Source organism: Clytia hemisphaerica, unplaced genomic scaffold (assembly GCF_902728285.1).
Source record: "Clytia hemisphaerica strain Z4C2 unplaced genomic scaffold, Clytia hemisphaerica genome assembly, whole genome shotgun sequence".
In the NCBI taxonomy this organism is placed as follows: Eukaryota; Metazoa; Cnidaria; class Hydrozoa; order Leptothecata; family Clytiidae; genus Clytia; species Clytia hemisphaerica.
The window spans coordinates 559,266-576,753 of NW_027104602.1; the positions used below are offsets into that span (position 1 = coordinate 559,266).

At 37.1% G+C, this 17,488-nt stretch overlaps 1 protein-coding gene across 1 annotated transcript; it reads left to right on the forward strand.

Annotated features, from left to right (window-relative positions):
* Positions 1-69: 69 nt before the first annotated feature.
* Positions 70-16,768, forward strand: LOC136824189 (uncharacterized). Its single transcript, XM_067080366.1, has 17 exons — positions 70-227; positions 528-564; positions 842-895; positions 1,201-1,280; positions 1,645-1,749; positions 2,085-2,165; positions 2,547-2,589; positions 3,092-3,247; positions 7,315-7,467; positions 8,070-8,216; positions 11,642-11,806; positions 12,314-12,416; positions 13,359-13,414; positions 14,167-14,325; positions 14,890-14,959; positions 15,411-15,573; positions 16,075-16,768. Exons 1-17 carry the CDS (start codon positions 132-134, stop codon positions 16,210-16,212), a joined length of 1,806 nt encoding a protein of 601 aa, XP_066936467.1. The 5' UTR covers positions 70-131; the 3' UTR covers positions 16,213-16,768.
* Positions 16,769-17,488: the final 720 nt, after the last annotated feature.

Consider the following 17,488-nt stretch of genomic DNA (forward strand, 5'->3'; position numbering starts at 1 on the left):
AAATATCCTCGTCTTTATTCTTTTTCTGGATTGACAGACATCTTGATTTTGACCTGTTTTTGTTTTTAGTGAAATAATGAAAAAAACATACATGAAATAGAGAAAAGAGAACATTGAATGAAAATATAAAAATGACTGGAGTAACGAGCGAACAAGACCAAGATGATCCACATCAGCAGATTTATCGTATCGTCAAAGGTACCATGATGTTGAAGGCTGGAAGAATGGTAGGTTGTCCGCGGTCGCAGTGTTTTACAGCCTTGAACTTCGTTGAAAAAGTCACACCTGCTTTCAACGTGATACACTTTTTATAAGAACATGTTTAGAACATTGTAAGGCTTTGCAGACTTTAGGACACCCGATTTCTTAGAAAAACGGACAAAATACCCACAAAATGGTGATAATAAAAACATTATTGGGCTTAAAACTTAAAAAATTAAGAATATCCGAAGGTTTCAAAAATTTTGTTCAAAAAACGTGCATTTTTAAGTCATAAAGTTCTTATTACCGTTCTCTTCTTTGTTTAGGGAAGACCTCATTTTCGTCAATTCCGTGTTTCAAAAGGTACGTGTTTTCATCATATTATCAAAGTTATTTGTACTAACTTCAATTCTTTTAATTGCTTTAGCTTGAAAAATATCAATATTTGATCGGACATGAAGCTATTTGGGTCGGACAATGTCCGATGTCCGACCGTTATTTCGAGCCCTGGGGAAATACATTACAAATGCTTTTAAATAGCTTTTGATTTGATAAACCTTCACTTTTCTATAGTGTTAAAAGTAAGCCTGTAAGCATTAAGTCTTGTTTTTTTTCCTCATGATTTGACTTTCACTTTCAGATTTGAAGTACCTCCAGTGGGATTCACCAAACAAAGAAAAGATTGAAACTCGCAGTATGTTCACATCATAATCTACATCAACTTTCCCAGTGTTAAAAGTTTTTCTGTTTTTTCATTTCCGTGTCAGTGAAGTATATAAAGTGGCTATTGCGACTGAAAATTCTGCATAATTCACCAAAACTTCAAGAATACTAATGATAATTTGCTGTATAAAATTCCTTTTTTAACTACTGAAATACAACATTCTTTTTGGAGACTTATTTATAATAATGAGTGAAAAGAGCGGGCCCGGTTATTTGAAATGTGAAGCAACCTTTTGAAACAATGTGTAATCTTTTTGCATTACTTTTTTTTTACAGTTGACATCTCAGAGATCAAAGAAATCATTAAAGGGCAAAAGACCAAAGTGTTTGAAGGAAACCCCATTCCAGAGTATGAGGTTGGTATGCTTTTCTTCTTTTGATTTAAATTAAAGACAATCAAACTCAAGAAAGTTCGCCCGTCTATAGGAGTCTTTTGGGTTTAGTTCACACTAGGAAATATTGAAAATTTGGCTAAAATTTCGGTTCTACTTGGGAAATTGACTTAGTTTTTATCTTGAAATTAATTGAAAAAAATCCCAGTGGATTTTTTGACCTAGGAGCAATAGAATTTCTACCCTCATTAGGATTTCGTTAAAAGATTTTCATTTCTACTGTTGGATGAAGTTCCACCGGAGCTGTGAGAAAGGGTTTTTGTCCGACACCGTACCGACCATAAGCATGATTTTCGATGACTTTAATTGAATCTCATTTTTATTTCAGGCAATTTCATTTTCGATCATGTATTCATTTGGCAACCAAGAAAGAAGTCTTGATATTGTTTGTAAAGATCGTGCAGAATATGACGTTTGGACTGCTGGACTCGAGGTCGGTTCTCTATTGAATTAAGATCCGTAAAGGCCGGTCTCCACTTGTGCGCGCTGAGATCGCACTTTTTCGAGCAAAGCTACCACGCTATTGGTCAAAAGAAAAATGAAGCAATTCCATTGGCGCGATCTGACGTAACGGTTGTAAACTTTTTTTTTAAGCAAAAAGGAATGAAGCCAAAAAGTGCGATTGTAGCGCACGCAAGTGGAGACCGGCCTTCACACTGATTGACAGGCATATACAACTCACAAATTGATTTTCCACATTTAAATGAAAAGTAAAATCTTTGAATGGATAATTTTAATGAGCTTTTTTACATCCGTCTCATTTTACAGGCTTTACGAAATGGCTTTAACGACCTTGATGCTGTTTCTTCCAAGTTGTCAGATATTGAAGATGGTTCAAGCAAACTTTCGGTAAAGACTCTGCTATGCCTTCTCTCAACTAAGTCACAACAATACACCTAATAGCAAGGATACAGTCAACTCTATCTAAATCGAACCTCCGTTATTCGAATTTTTCTGCAATTTGAACTAAAATATTGTTTCCCTCTCAGGCTGGAAAGTGGTTAAAAATCTTCTTCGAATTAGAGAAAGATTTGAATTACAGAGAGAAATTCGAAGATGGTTTTTGGTCTCTTGAAGACTTTTTTAGAGAGTCAACTATTTTCAAGTGTCTTTCTATCGTTCAAGCTCTATAACAATATTTCATTTTGTATCAGTGGTACCCCACTTATGTATACTGAGTTGTTTCAGGCGAATGCTTTATTTGACTTAATCTTTTTTTCACATTTTCAGTTGGAATTTGGTATTATCAGTGATCGTGTCTCGGTGAAAGAAGGTAATCTATTTAAAGATTAAGCAATTTCAACTATTTTTATTCGACGTTTTGTTCGAATCTTATGGACGTGATCGAAAAATATTCTAGTTAGAGGGCGCATGAGATAAAGACAATCTAGTTTAACGAAAAATAAATAAATAGGAACCTTGGTAATAGAACTAATTCACAAAATAAGGAAATGAAAAAGTTCGATGTCTCCGTAATCTCTTACTCTTAGGTTCCAAATAAACGGGGGTTTGGAAAGATTTCGAGATTTTAATAAACGGGGAGGGACCTAACTGACGGGGTGGGGTTGGAAATTGTATTTTTGAAAACCCAAAAATAAGGTAAATATAGGCTAAAATCAGGCTATTTAGAGCAAACCTTCTCTTTGACAGCTGAAAATATTCTTAAGAATTAATAACACCCCTAATAATTTTTGAAAAATCAACAAGCGTGGGGCCCGTTTATTTGGAACCTAAGAGTACTTTGTTCAACCTTTCTTCAATATTCTTCTCTCCAGATGCTTGTGACATTTACACGTGGGGCGCCAGCACTAAAGGAACGCTCGGTCACGGTGAAGCGGAAGAAGAACTTGTACCAAGAGTTGTTGAAGCTCTCTTGGGAAGAGATATTCGAAAAATCGCTTGTGGTTTTGAACATACCCTTGCTGTGTCAGGTTTTAACTTTGATTTCTTTCAATTTCGGGCAAATTACCGGGTTGTTTTATTCCTAACATACCTTATCTGTATAGAATTGTCGGTAAAAACTGGTCAGAAATAAAAAAAAACTTGAAAACTTGAAAAGGCACTCTATAGGGACTTATTGTCGCGCGGGATGAGGTTGTGCACGGCCCTCTCCTGGCGCGATAAGCGAATATTTATTTTTATGCCCCAGGCGTTTGTGATCTGACCCGCCGTTAGAAGACGGGGAGGACTAGAATGTACAGTGGAATTCAGAGTGACAGTAGAACAAAGTAGACAAGAGTTTTTCGGCTCGTGCATATTTATTTTAATCCATCCAAATGATAGGTAAAATTACTCACAATAAACAAACAAATTTAAATGTCAATATTTCACCTGCGTCCAGGCGTCGCCGCTCACTGCAGTTTATTGCGACTTGGGTTTTATTGTTAACTCTGCGCGAGAACCCCATAACTCCGCAGTTCTCCCCGTTTGATTCACCACCTGTCTCACCCAGGCACTTCCCAACCTTACGGTCCAGTCTCTAAACGACTCTGCTTCAGCATTCTTTGTGGATGCGCATGGCAGTCAGACCGGGGTCAACGGGGTCCACTTGAGGAACCAGGCTAACCTAGGTCTGATGGCCACGCAATCCGTGATTCCTCAATACGTCTTGTCCGGACGAACGCTCGCTGAAGAATGTCTGAATTTCTATATCTGGTTGAGATATTTCTATCTCATGCATAATGCATATTTACAAACATTCAACAAACAAAATTCTATTTATAAATCCCTCATGACAACAGCCGCGGGCCCAAAACGTTTGGACCCCAAACGACTACCCCTTACTAGTTCTAACTTTAAAATAACATCAAATTTTTATTTTGACAAAATCTCACAAAAAGGGTTAATATATTTCAATTCTACACAAATATTTATATATTTATTTCATTCGACAACACACCCATCTTTACACAGAGTATCCATTTCGTTAAATGATTTTTACTTTTGGTAGAAGACCCAAGCATCTGATCTCATTTGAGTTCAGGTTACAATTTTTTTCACGGTGTCCGTCTCTGCCACAGGTCCAACAGGTCAAGCCACGCTCCCTGTTACATGGGATGATTTTACAAAACTTCTTTTTGTGTCCAGATTCACCACATCTCCAACAAGTTAATAAAACATTCTTGTTTCTGCCATTTTGATACTTTAAAAGGTTTATTTCAATGTCATCTTCGTCGTCATTTGCTGACTTCGGCTTTCCATTCATCATCCGTTCTATGGCATTCAGTTTCTCCCATATCTTGGTGAGTTCCAAAGGCTTTTCTCGCTTCAGGGACTCTTTTAGCTTGAGGGCCTTCACTGCTTCGTTGTAGGTCTTAAATTGTTTAAGACAGACAAAGTCTTGCAAGTCAGGTCTTAATCCAGCCAATAAGAAATCGAGTTGTCGATTCTCTGGTACTTCCAGTTCAGTAAAGAGGAACTCTAATTCCTCAAGGTAAGTAAGTAAGGACGAATCTCCCTGCTTGATGCTATGAAGCTTGCGTCTTCTAATAACTGTTTCCTCTGGGGCATCAAACATACTTTCAATTTCCTTAATTGCTAAGGCAAAAGAGGTCTTGTAGGTTCCATCCATCCGGTGGAAGAACATCTTTGGTCTTTTTTGTAATATGGATGGAAGAGCAGCCAGTTTTTCCTCTTCAGTCCATTTACCAAGTTTTGTAATCTCTTCAAATTCTTTTAAGAAGGTTTTGAATGACTTCGATCCGGTCCCATCAAAAGTAGGTAGATCTAAGTGAGTGATCTTCGGTCGGCTGAGTTTATTTAAAGACTCTACAAACGATGTCTCTGTTAGAAATGTCTGCTGCTGTATTGGCTTTCGGTCTTTTCGTATAAATGGTTCACAGTTACCTCCGATTGCTCCTGCTTGATATGGAGGGGATTCAGATTCTAAGTGTTCAACTCGAAATCTTAGCTGTTCAATCTCCTCACTGAGCTGTTTCCCATCGGATCGAATTCTGTCTCGTTCACTCTCCAATAGTTCTTGGTATTCGCATGGCGCACTCTTCCTTCTTTGGATATGTCGCTTGTCCACAAACGGTGGTGTAGTGCATCCATCGTAACAATTGCTACTAAACATGCTGTTCCAAATGTCCGATTGAACACTACAGTCACTATGGTAGTGTTTGGTGGTGTTAGAAAGGCTCGTTACTACAGGTTCGCAGTACTTGCAGTTGATTGATCCATTTACAACCGCAGGCAAGCAAGGCAGAACTGTTAGTAATCACTATAAGGTATGATGGAAAGAAACGTGACCTTTTTCGATGAGCCTTTCAGCTTTCTCTCCTCATTGACTTTCTTCTCTTTTTTTTCCGTTAAAATTTCTTGCATTCGGTATTTAGCATCATTACTTGCGTCAATGATAAATTATTCAAGAAGGTATATAAACGATTATTGCATCTTCTTCCTTGAATTATTGATTACTTAAGGGTTCATCGCGAGAACCTTTCGGAGTTGGCTTGATATCAATAATTCAGTTCATTAATCCTCAGAGTGACAAATGTTTTCGATGTTTCATATGTTTGAAATGACTCAGCTGTTTAGTCTAAATTAACGACTCATTCTCAATAATAACCATTGAAGTTCATGGTAAATGATAGAACGTAGATTTGAGTTTCTTTGAGTGAGTTTAATTTCAATAATTCATTAATCTTGGTTAGGTATTCTTGATGTTCTTGCGTGTTCGAGCTAAGATGACTCAGATTTCGGTACCATTGAATGACTCACTTTTCAATTTAATCATTCAAGCTCTCAGATGAATGATCGAATCAACCACCCGTGTCCATTCAGTGCCAATGACTAATAGTTCATTAATAATTTGATACATTGTTTATTACAGTAAACCTTCGACGTCATTAGTTTTGTGAGTCAGCTCTTTCGACTTCAAGAAAGTCTGTCGGATTGTATTCTGCATGTAATTTAAGTTCCACATTAAAATATTTGATTATAGTCGTACTTTATTGGACTGTCACAATCAGATCTGTGCCTCTGACATTGAGCCCCCAGTTGTCGCGCGGGATGAGGTTGTGCACGGCCCTCTCCTGGCGCGATAAGCGAATATTTATTTTTATGCCCCAGGCGTTTGTGATCTGACCCGCCGTTAGAAGACGGGGAGGACTAGAATGTACAGTGGAATTCAGAGTGACAGTAGAACAAAGTAGACAAGAGTTTTTCGGCTCGTGCATATTTATTTTAATCCATCCAAATGATAGGTAAAATTACTCACAATAAACAAACAAATTTAAATGTCAATATTTCACCTGCGTCCAGGCGTCGCCGCTCACTGCAGTTTATTGCGACTTGGGTTTTATTGTTAACTCTGCGCGAGAACCCCATAACTCCGCAGTTCTCCCCGTTTGATTCACCACCTGTCTCACCCAGGCACTTCCCAACCTTACGGTCCAGTCTCTAAACGACTCTGCTTCAGCATTCTTTGTGGATGCGCATGGCAGTCAGAACGGGGTCAACGGGGTCCACTTGAGGAACCAGGCTAACCTAGGTCTGATGGCCACGCAATCCGTGATTCCTCAATACGTCTTGTCCGGACGAACGCTCGCTGAAGAATGTCTGAATTTCTATATCTGGTTGAGATATTTCTATCTCATGCATAATGCATATTTACAAACATTCAACAAACAAAATTCTATTTATAAATCCCTCATGACATTATTTTCTTTTTTCGTGTATTTGCTATCTTACGTGGGGTCGTCGAGAAAAAAGATGCCATGACTGTAGCGGTACATCCTATAGTACATATCTTTTTGCCTCAGTACTCTCCTCTCGTAAAGCTTTAGTTGAAGATCCTTTTACGATAGGACTTTCCTTCACAGTGATGAAAGTTATACTTTTCCCCTGATTAAGATTGTTTTCAATTTATGTAACTGACATGAAAGTTATAGCCTTAAAAAGGTCCAGTGTGGTCGAAATATTTAGTACAAAAAGAGATCAGTTTTTTTCTGACTAATTAACTGAAATGTTATTCTGACTTTTCCTATTCGTCCAGTCACTGGTGAAGTGTTTTCAATGGGATCGGGACGCGGAGGAAAGCTGGGAGATAATATCCACGATCGTTACATGCCGTTGAAAGTTGGGTCGCTGTCTGAGAAGAAAGTTGTGGCTTTGTCATGCAGTGAACTCCATTCCGCTGTTGTCACTTGTAAGTTGCTTCTTTAATGAGTTCACTCACTCTGCAACTTATGATCATCATAATCCTAAATGATGGTATGTTTCTAGTCTACACAATAGACAGCTCCAGACTTTTAGGCCTTACTCATGGTCTATAGGCACTGCTGTAGACAGCCATTAGTGCCCCCACCGGGAATTTGCTTATTAACAGGATTAGACATAACAGAAGTTCTTAACAAAATAAGTTTATCAACAGAGATTAAAGATAAAAGAATGTTTAAAACACAGCTGATTGGTTTAGGTTTCGAAACTCTCTATTGTTTAATAAAAACCTCAGTGCGCATGGGATGTATTTGGAAAAATTCAATATTCAAAACAAGAGCAGTGCGCATATCCCGAAGAGTAGGAGTTTTACGCTCGAAACGAAGGAAGATATGACGTAGCCTAGTATGTCTCGTGTTGATTGAAACCCCGTTAATTGTGAGTTGACGGTATGAACAGCTAATTTAGTCTATAACGACTTGAATCCATGTAACCTTGTATGATTTAGACAAAAAAGACAACTGTTCTGAAATTGACCCTTTATTTCTCATCATGTGTTTTCATAATTTAATCATTTAACTATTTTCAAAGCAACGGGCGAACTTTACTCCTTCGGACGTACTGGACCAAGATTGGGATACTCCATCGAGGGCCGTAAACAAGAAATACCGAAACAAGTTGATGCATTGAAGAAACATTTTATTGTTAAAGTCTCATGTGGCTTGAAATATACTCTCGGTAAGATCAATTTGTTTTACCTGAATCTAGATAATGGTACAACCCATTTTCCCTGGATTTCTTCACATACACACAAGAACATAAGGCTTCGATGGCCAAAATGTTAAGAACATGTTAAGAACATTTTAAGGCTTTGTTGACTTTAAAACACTGAATTTCTTAGGAAAATGGACAAAAATACTCACAAAATGGTGAAATAAGAACATGTTAAGAACATTTTTAGGCTTAAAACTCAAAAAGTTAAGAACACCCGAAGGCTTCAATGGTTTTGGATGTTCTTATAAAAAAACGCGGACCCTGTAGTATCCAATGGTGTTGTGAAATAAGCATTGTAGTAGCGAGTACTAACTTTTGGTCCGAGTCAGGTAGGGGAATATACCAACCTCTACTCCAACGGGAGATTCTTCCTAACTATTATACTACTTGAACACTAAAAAACACAGTTGTGTATTAATGAAAAGTTTCGGCGTTTGTCTTCGTCAAGTTTGAAATGAAAGCATGTAAAAGTGGACGTACAATAATTTAGCTGAAAATAAAACTACTTATGCCATATCATTTTTGGTTAGACTGTAGAGATGAAAGAAACAAAACCTTTTATCAAAATACGTAAACTAACAGAAAAAGTGGTTCGACTTTCTAGATCCTGGGCTCGAACGAATTTTCTACAAGGTCCTCATCAGCTCTGCCAGCAAAGACCTTCAACGGTGTGATTTAGGGGTCAACGTTACTCGACCTATCCAAACGTAAAATTTGGGACATCTTTTCTTTATTTCATTGCAAGACAAGATCACTCTTTAACAATCAAAACTATTTAACCAGAGTACAATATCGTATAGATTTTTCTTTCTTTAATATCATTATCAAAATTGATTTTTGAAAAAAAGTAGAAAATATTCAAATTACTATTTACACATAAATCACATTGCTACTGAATCAGCTAAACGTTTTTTTTATAAAAACATCCAAAAGTTTTTGAAGGATTTGGATGTTCTTAACTTTTTGAGTTTTAAGCCTAAAATGTACTTATTTGACCATTTTCCTAAGAAATAGGGTGTTTTTGAGTCCACAAAGCCTTAAAATGTTCTTAACTTGCTCTTATCATTTTGGTCAGCGAAGCTTTGTGTTCTTATATAGTTTATTCATAAAAAAACATCTATTCGCTTCATTTAATAATATCAAATTGATTTTTAATCGTTTTGGACAAATTTCTCATTGGTTTCAATGATACACTATTTACACTACATATAAAAACAAAAAACGGAACAAAATTTTTCATCTCCAATCTCATAAACCGCCTCAAAGAAACTCAGATTATGCAACATAAATTATGGTATCAACAATTGTAAGTCCCTAACCCGACAAAGTCATATCAATATCTCTCTGTAAAGCTATAATTTTCTTGTCCCCTTCTTCAAATTTATCGCTTTTTAATCACTATGTTGACTATCATGATCTTCTTGAATGTTCAAGCTTTTTAAAAAACGTTCAATCTTCTCTGAGGTCGTTATCTCAGGTCCATTCAATTGTTCTAGAGAATCGTGTAAAGTTTGTCCTTCGCAGATACTGTTACATTTTGATGGTAAGTCATATTCCACTAGTTGATCATCCTCATCATTAAAAGTCACGTGTTTACCCCGTCTCACACCTGGCATGGGTGTTAGCTGACGTTGTGTTAACATCTTTTTGACGTTCAGTGAAGGTAGAATCAAATTACTGTCACTGCGCCTGCGCCGACCATGGTATTGTCTGGGTGGTTCATTAATATCACTCTTAGCTCCATCATCGCTGTCTTCTTTATGCTCATCAACAACGAGAGGTTCGTCCATGTCATCTTTACGTCTTTGCATCAAATTCTTTGCATTCCGTTGTAAAGCCATCTTATGGAGCTCTTGTAAATGATCAGTAACCTTTCCGCTCAATAACAAATCCGTATCGCTAGCACGTCGGTGTTGTCGGCGTCGTGTCGGCATGCGACACATCCCGTTTGGAGGTGACGGTAAGAATGTCGTTGAGTCACTATCATTTTGACCCATGATGAGCCCGTCGCTTCCCCTCCGTCTGGTTTTACGGGACAACGTAGCGGGATGACTATTCAACGAAGACGGGTGTTCTTCAATAACATCATTATTATTGTCGATCAGCAAATTGTCAGCACTTCCTCTACGTCGTGTTTTACGTTTGGAGTTTGCCCATTCCAAACCAGAAGTAATAGCTGAGGGAAGCTCTTTTATGGTTTCACTGATCTCGTATAGTCGTCCACTAGGGCTTGATCCTGAACTCCTTCGGACATATAAACGCTCGTAAACTATCCCTTCAGCTTTTTCCATAGCTCTTAGTGTCTCTTCCATCAAGCTTGCTTCAAAATGAAATGTTTTCCTTTCATGAAATTTCACTTTTACATACCTCTTGTGTATACTATATAATTATGGAACGCCGACTCTATGCATGATGTAATGTCAATTTAAATGATAATTATCAACTATTATGGTCACTGCCTGAAAAATAAATTTGATCACCACTTTTTAATTTGTTGCCAAAAATAGAATACTGTTTTGGAGTTTCATATTGATCAGTTACTCTAATATATCGACCCTTTTTCTTTGCCTTTATGAAGTTTGAATTTCTTAATTATGTTACGGTTAAATTTGTTTAAATTTGTTTAATGATTCATACAAGGGAAATTTGACAAATTGATTAATTTTCTATCAGGCTTGTCTGTTATTTATGTTGATGTAGCTCGAGACAATCTCGAGAAAATAATTGTGCAGTTGACGCTCTCTGATCCGACAAAGTTTAATTAATTTCATGACCAAAAATAACTTCCCAATCGATAGGCTTCATTATTCGATACGCTCCATTATTCGATAATATTGAAAGTCACCGTCAACCAGAAACTTTCATAAACGACGCTCTACCATTTGATACACTCCCTTTTTCGATGAAAATCCAATTCTTCTTGAAAATCGAATTAGAGAACGTCCACTGTAATGATCTTTTTTTTTCTGCCTATCTCTAACATTCTCCCCATGGCTTTGCCAGTGCGATGTTGGTTAGCAATTCTCGTATTTTCAGTGTACCAAAAAGGACTTTATCTATTATCATTTACCAAACGCGCCTAGTAGTTTTTTGATGGACCAAATAGCTGATAATACTGAGTTTATGTATCGGAGGATATCGAGGGCGACGGTAAGTGAAATCGATAAAAAACAAAGTCGATAGTTGATGTACGGCTCAATATCGCCTTTGCTCACCTAAACAAACGACGGTATTTTGGTGGAGCAAAGTGGACGGTGATTTCGGAGACATGTCAACTTTGCTTTATACCGTCACAAACGTATCCCTTCTCGCATAGTCGAGCCAGTGTGCACCCGTGTAACCAACTTTCTTGAGCTATCTAAATATCAAAACCATTTTTTATTTTTAAGCATTGACAAAAGAAGGTCAAGTTTTTGCCTTCGGTGAGAACGGCTTTGGACAGCTTGGTTTGGGACATCGTGATGAGTGTAAAACACCAACAAAGATCAAAGCCTTTGATGGGTTACGGATTACACAGATATCGGCTGGCATGGAACATGCTGGAGCTGTTACAGGTACTATTTTTTGTGGTTGGCTAGAAACTCGTCTGGAGAACTCTCGTAATATGCACCCCTGCTGTTTCACAGCTCTGGTGGAACTTCCTCTCGCAGTGGGGATGAAAGTTTCTATCGAAATCCCAATAGGGGTGGAAATTCTATTAAGTTCTCGGTGAAAAAATTAAGTGGGATGGTTTAGCTATTGCTATATTTTTCCATTGAATTTTAAATGGGGATGAAAAGAAAGTTAATTTTCCAGTGGGGCTGAAGTGTAAAAGTGTCCCATTGTGTTTGACACAGGGTTGTTAGTTTACTATCTATCATATTTGATAGACCCAAGCCATCTCATTTTAACTGACTCGATATTTAGTTGCATCATTATTTCAGAATGAATCTATCGAGACCTTCCGAAAGTTCCAAAACATTTTGTAGCCCTAATCTGAGAAGTATATCCATTTCTGTCTCAATCTACCGGGTCCTAGCCCAATTTAATATGATGATAAAACGATGTATATTGTTTTTCAGAGAATGGAGATGTTTGGTTATGGGGCAACAATGACTTTGGACAGCTTGGTACTGGTGATACCGAGTCACGTGACTCTCCTCATGAAGCACCCTCCACTTTCTGGTAAGTGTAATCTTTTCTGACTTTTCATAAGAATTTTTCGCCTTCATTAAAAATGAAATAAATATGATTAAAATTTACTGGTTGCTCGTCATTTTACACATCAAATTTTAAGGCTCGATTTTCTTTTCCCTCTTTCTGTTCAAATACGGGAAACTCTAGAAATGATGTATAGTTGATGAGTTTAACTTAAAATAATTTTCCAACCGAATCTTGAACCATAGCAACTGATAACTGATAACTCGAGAAACTGGAAATGGCAAAAATAAAGTCTAACTTTATAACCAAAAGTTCCAACGCAACCGAATCTTGAACCATAGCAACACTTACCATAAACAAAAGAACAATATCTTCAATACTAAGAACAATACTTATAATCTCAATAGAACAATATCACCAACAGCCCCACCTTATATAATGAACTTTAATTACCAAACGTCTGCCATCCTCATTATACCAATATTTAATTTCTTGGGTCGGTGACCAAAATAGACCGATTAAATGATACTAAGGCACGCTTTGAAAATTTGGGATGCCTTGGAGTTTTTACAAGATGCTTAACTAATTGGTTATTTTTAAACAATAGGGATGACGCGTTCTTTAGAAAAAGTAATAAAATCGTTTGTCTCAACATTTAACGACCAACAGAGTCGTCAAAGAACTTGTAAAAACTCCAGCTTGACCCGAATATTTGACTCCATATTGTCAATGATTGATTGATGGATGGCGTATTGCCCATCATAATCTGGAAAACCTCTTTCTTCCGTCTGTTTAAAGGAAAGTTTCTCTCTTTCATTTACAACTTGTATATTAATTAACTTTCACCAGTCACTTTTGTGCCTTAAAATACAAAATAACAAAATACTTTATAAAAGTTTTATATTGTGGTGTGTGATGTCTGAAAAATTTGAAGATTTGGTATTGATTATTCTTTTTTATCTCCAGGAATGAAGAGATTCAAGACATCAAATGCGGTGGCAAGCATACTGTCGTCCTTTCATGTAAATCCTTTCTATTATTGGCGTTTCGTCTTACTTCATTCGAAGTTGACTGAGAGTTAAGAAATATGACTCTACCGTATTTCTCTATCTAGCGCCGCACCTAAAATCAATAAGCTTAAAAAGAGTGACGTTTGATCCTTTCAAATTGTGACTTGAGCCTAATTGTTTTAAAAATAGATATTTCGAATTTTATAAAGTGAGCCGTCTTCTTAAAAGCGCTGAGGAATAACGGTAGTTCAAAGTAAGACATAAGACTATCTTCTCAATTCTCAATCCTAAAAATAGCAGCCGGTAAACCCTAAATTTCACGATATCATAGTCAAAAGTAGTAACTATTTAATCAAACTACATGTTTTTTTATAAGCATAACGCTTATAAGCATATGAAGGCTCAGATTTGCAGAATTCCTAAGCATAACATGAGCATATATGTCAGCCTAAAATATTTTTCAAGTGGTCATTTTTATCTGCTTAAAAAGGTTTGGTAGAGGTCAAGTAAAAAATAAGACACTTCACGGCTAGCTAACATTCCACTGCTCCCAAAATCTGAACAAATTTTTACAAAATTTCTGAAATTTCATTAAAAACTTGGCTCGGGGTGAATCATAAGCATGATTCTTAAGCATATAATAAGCATAAACTATGCCTGGATGCTTTGAGAACTTAAGCATACACGAGCCTGACCAAGGGGCATACACTTGCTTATAATAAAAAAAAAACTTGTAATTGATTTATCCTTGCAATCCTACCTAGGTACTGGAAAGATCTATTGTTTCGGTGATGGCCAGTATGGACAACTAGGTGTTAATTTGAGACCAACACAAACCAATCTTTCAACACCATGTAATGTTCCTATACCATCCAAAGTTGTACAGGTGGATTGTGGGATCGCTCACACAGCTGCTGTCACAGGTACATAGTACTCAACTTCAGTTGAGCTAGAATCTGAAAGCCTTGGAAAAAAGGCCATCGCTCACTCGAGTACAACTACTAGTGTCATTGTCACTAATGGCTATGTCCCCTCTTGCCCTACAGAGAGGCTTTACAGTTGGTGGGTGCTTACCACTGGCCTTTTAAGCCCTAGACAAAGATCATTGATCGGGGTTTCTTTTTGAAGTGTTACTCGCAAAGAAGCCAATGCAGTGGGACTGAGAAACTGTCTCCAGGGTCTAAGCTCAGTGCTTCTAACATTTCATCGGAATGTCAACTTGGAGTTGACCAAAATAAAACCCCTTTCTACATTAAAATATCGGAGGTCCAATTAATTTGGTCTATCCTTATTTTAGTAACTATTGTAGACATGACCCAATTATCACAATATCTCGATAATGATTTCCATAACTCAAAATTGTTTCGTCGTAGCTGAAGCCTTTAGGATGTGTGTAACTAGCTGTACTGTAACCTTCAAAGACATTATTCTTTTCTTACCTGTCGGATAAAACTGAATTTCCTCTCTTTATTTTATGTCTCTTTTAGACAATGGTACATTGTACACTTGGGGCAAAGGCTCTGGAGCTCGACTTGGTCATTCTGATCACAGAGACAGGTATACCCCTTCATAGCGTCAACCCCCCTGCTGGTTTGGGGGGGGTTACTCCCTAAATTTTTTCCCAAAAAAGGAGGGGGCAGGAAGTACACCACTTTTTGGGGGAGCCTATGTACTTGGGGGAGCTAAAATCTCATCACTTAAACGTGGGGTTTACCCCTTTCTTTGGAATGCTCTTCACCTAAGTGACTTACTCACACTGTTCGCTGGTGCTTGCGTTTTTCAATCTGATTCAAGTACTCTTTCTCTTATGAAATATATTTTTTATTAAAAACTTTCAAGCTAGATTTGTTGATTTTTAATAATAGAGGTACAATGAAGGTTAAGAAATATTCCAAATTTATTCCAGAATGAAATTGAAATGAAAGAATTTTGATTTCAACTTGCTGCATAAAACTTACAGATCCTTAGTTAAAAAGAGAGTAGAACCTATCCATATTTTCTTTACTAGGACCACGCCCACACTGGTGGAGTCTTTGGCATACAAGAACGTCCAAAGCATAGCATGCGGTGCACATCACACGGCTGCTTCAGTTATCAGAGCATGGGTACACGATCAAGAAGCTAAATCGTGTATGGCATGCAAGTTGAGATTCACAACTGTCCGAAGAAAGGTATGTGTATTTTTTTCTTATATTCGTAATATTCTGACGTAATGTTTTATATGGAAGTATACAGAAAAGGCCGGGTGATTGCCAGTAGTTTTGAATTTTCAACAATAAAACTATTGGTAAACGCGCGTGCTATTTTGGGTACTTCCGTCTGAAACATTACATCATAAATATCATGGATTATTCATCTGATAAAAATCGGACATCGTTCATGCGTCGTGTGATGGTATCATAGGTTGTCGAAAAAGCCAAATTATGAACGTATCTATTGTGCCATTTCCACAAAATTCTCCTTTATTGACGATGTTCTTTTCTTCCTTGACCCATTCAATCCATTCTTTAAACAGAACGTTTGGATCAAAGTCTCAAACGGGTCCTACAGTCCTATTTTCCCGTTCCGGTTGTCTGAAATATGACCCGCTTTATCTTTCCAACGCCGATCTGACTCAAATCTCACACCAAAAACAGTTAAACCATATTATTTTCAAATGAATCTTTCTCTAGCATCACTGTCGTAAATGTGGAGGTGTTTTCTGTAATGGATGCACGTCTAAGAAATTCCCTATCTTGGAGATTGGATACACTGACCCTGTACGCGTTTGTGATCGATGTTATAACATCTTAAGCGATCAAAACAGCTAAGCAAAACAACAAAATTTATATTTAAAATTATTTTCCCTCTTGCTCTATCCATTGCAACAGCTTTCCCATACCTCAAAACCTCACAAGCTGAGAAACAACCATTTTCACATTTCTTACACGCCTTTTGAGGCAATCTATAATGCACCTCGACCCACCCGCATACTAGAATTCTTACTCACACCCAGTCCGCTGAATAAACAGTTCTTCTAAGAGCTAAACCTGCATTCACTTTTGACGTGTTTTTTCTACTCATTGTACACCCCATGCAAGTCATCAAGCACTATTTCCCCCAACAAAGAGCATCAAAATGTTTTGTACATAAGATTTGTAGTTTTTCTAATCTATTTTTTTTTAATTCCAAATTTTATCATTTGTTTCGTGTTTCATTTTTCACACGAACAACATCTTTTCTGGATACAGATTTCAACCGACTCATACATCAATCATCAAATTTTTACAACACTTACAAAGTGGTATTCTTTATTAAAATTTATTATTTTTTTTGTAAATATCAAATTCATTTTCCAAAACAAAATATTTAAAAAAAATCTTTATTTTACAGTAAAAAAAGTGTTATTTTCTGAATCTTTCCACTTCTTCTACAATCATTTTGCCATTGGGCTCTTCCAAAAAATAAATTTGGATATGGAGGTGGAGGATATGACATTTTTTGAAAATTTACCATATAGTGTGAACCCCCCCCTTTCTTTAAGGGGGATCCAACTTTTCAAGAAAGGCTTCATAGGGGGGGTAAGAGATTTTCCGAGTAAAATGGGGGGTTTGAGTTTTTATGGGGGGGGGTAATAAATAAAAATAGGGGGGGTAACAACTTTTTGGTAAAAATATGTATTATATCTTAAATTGGTTAAAGAATTGGGTATTGTCCAACAAAATAGCAATGTAAATGGCAAATTTTTCGCCTGCGGCACCATTTTATTATTATTCTTACCATATAAATTTATTTTTTTTTGTATTAAACGGTTTGTGAACCACCATTGTAGTTAGTGAGGGTTCGAAAAAATTTTTATATAGGGGGGATGAAATATAAATGGGGGGGATCAGACCCCTCTGCACACTATGTTTACTCCCCCTGATAATGTGACTTTTGATCCCCCGGACAATCTAACCCCCGGACATTCATAATTGCCCCCCCCGAAACAGAGTAGTTTTGCCCCCCAAACAAGGCAAATCTTGTAGATTTTTCACTACCCCCGGACAAAATATCCAATATATCTTCCGACCCCCATGTACGAAATTTTTCTGGAAGAGCCCATTT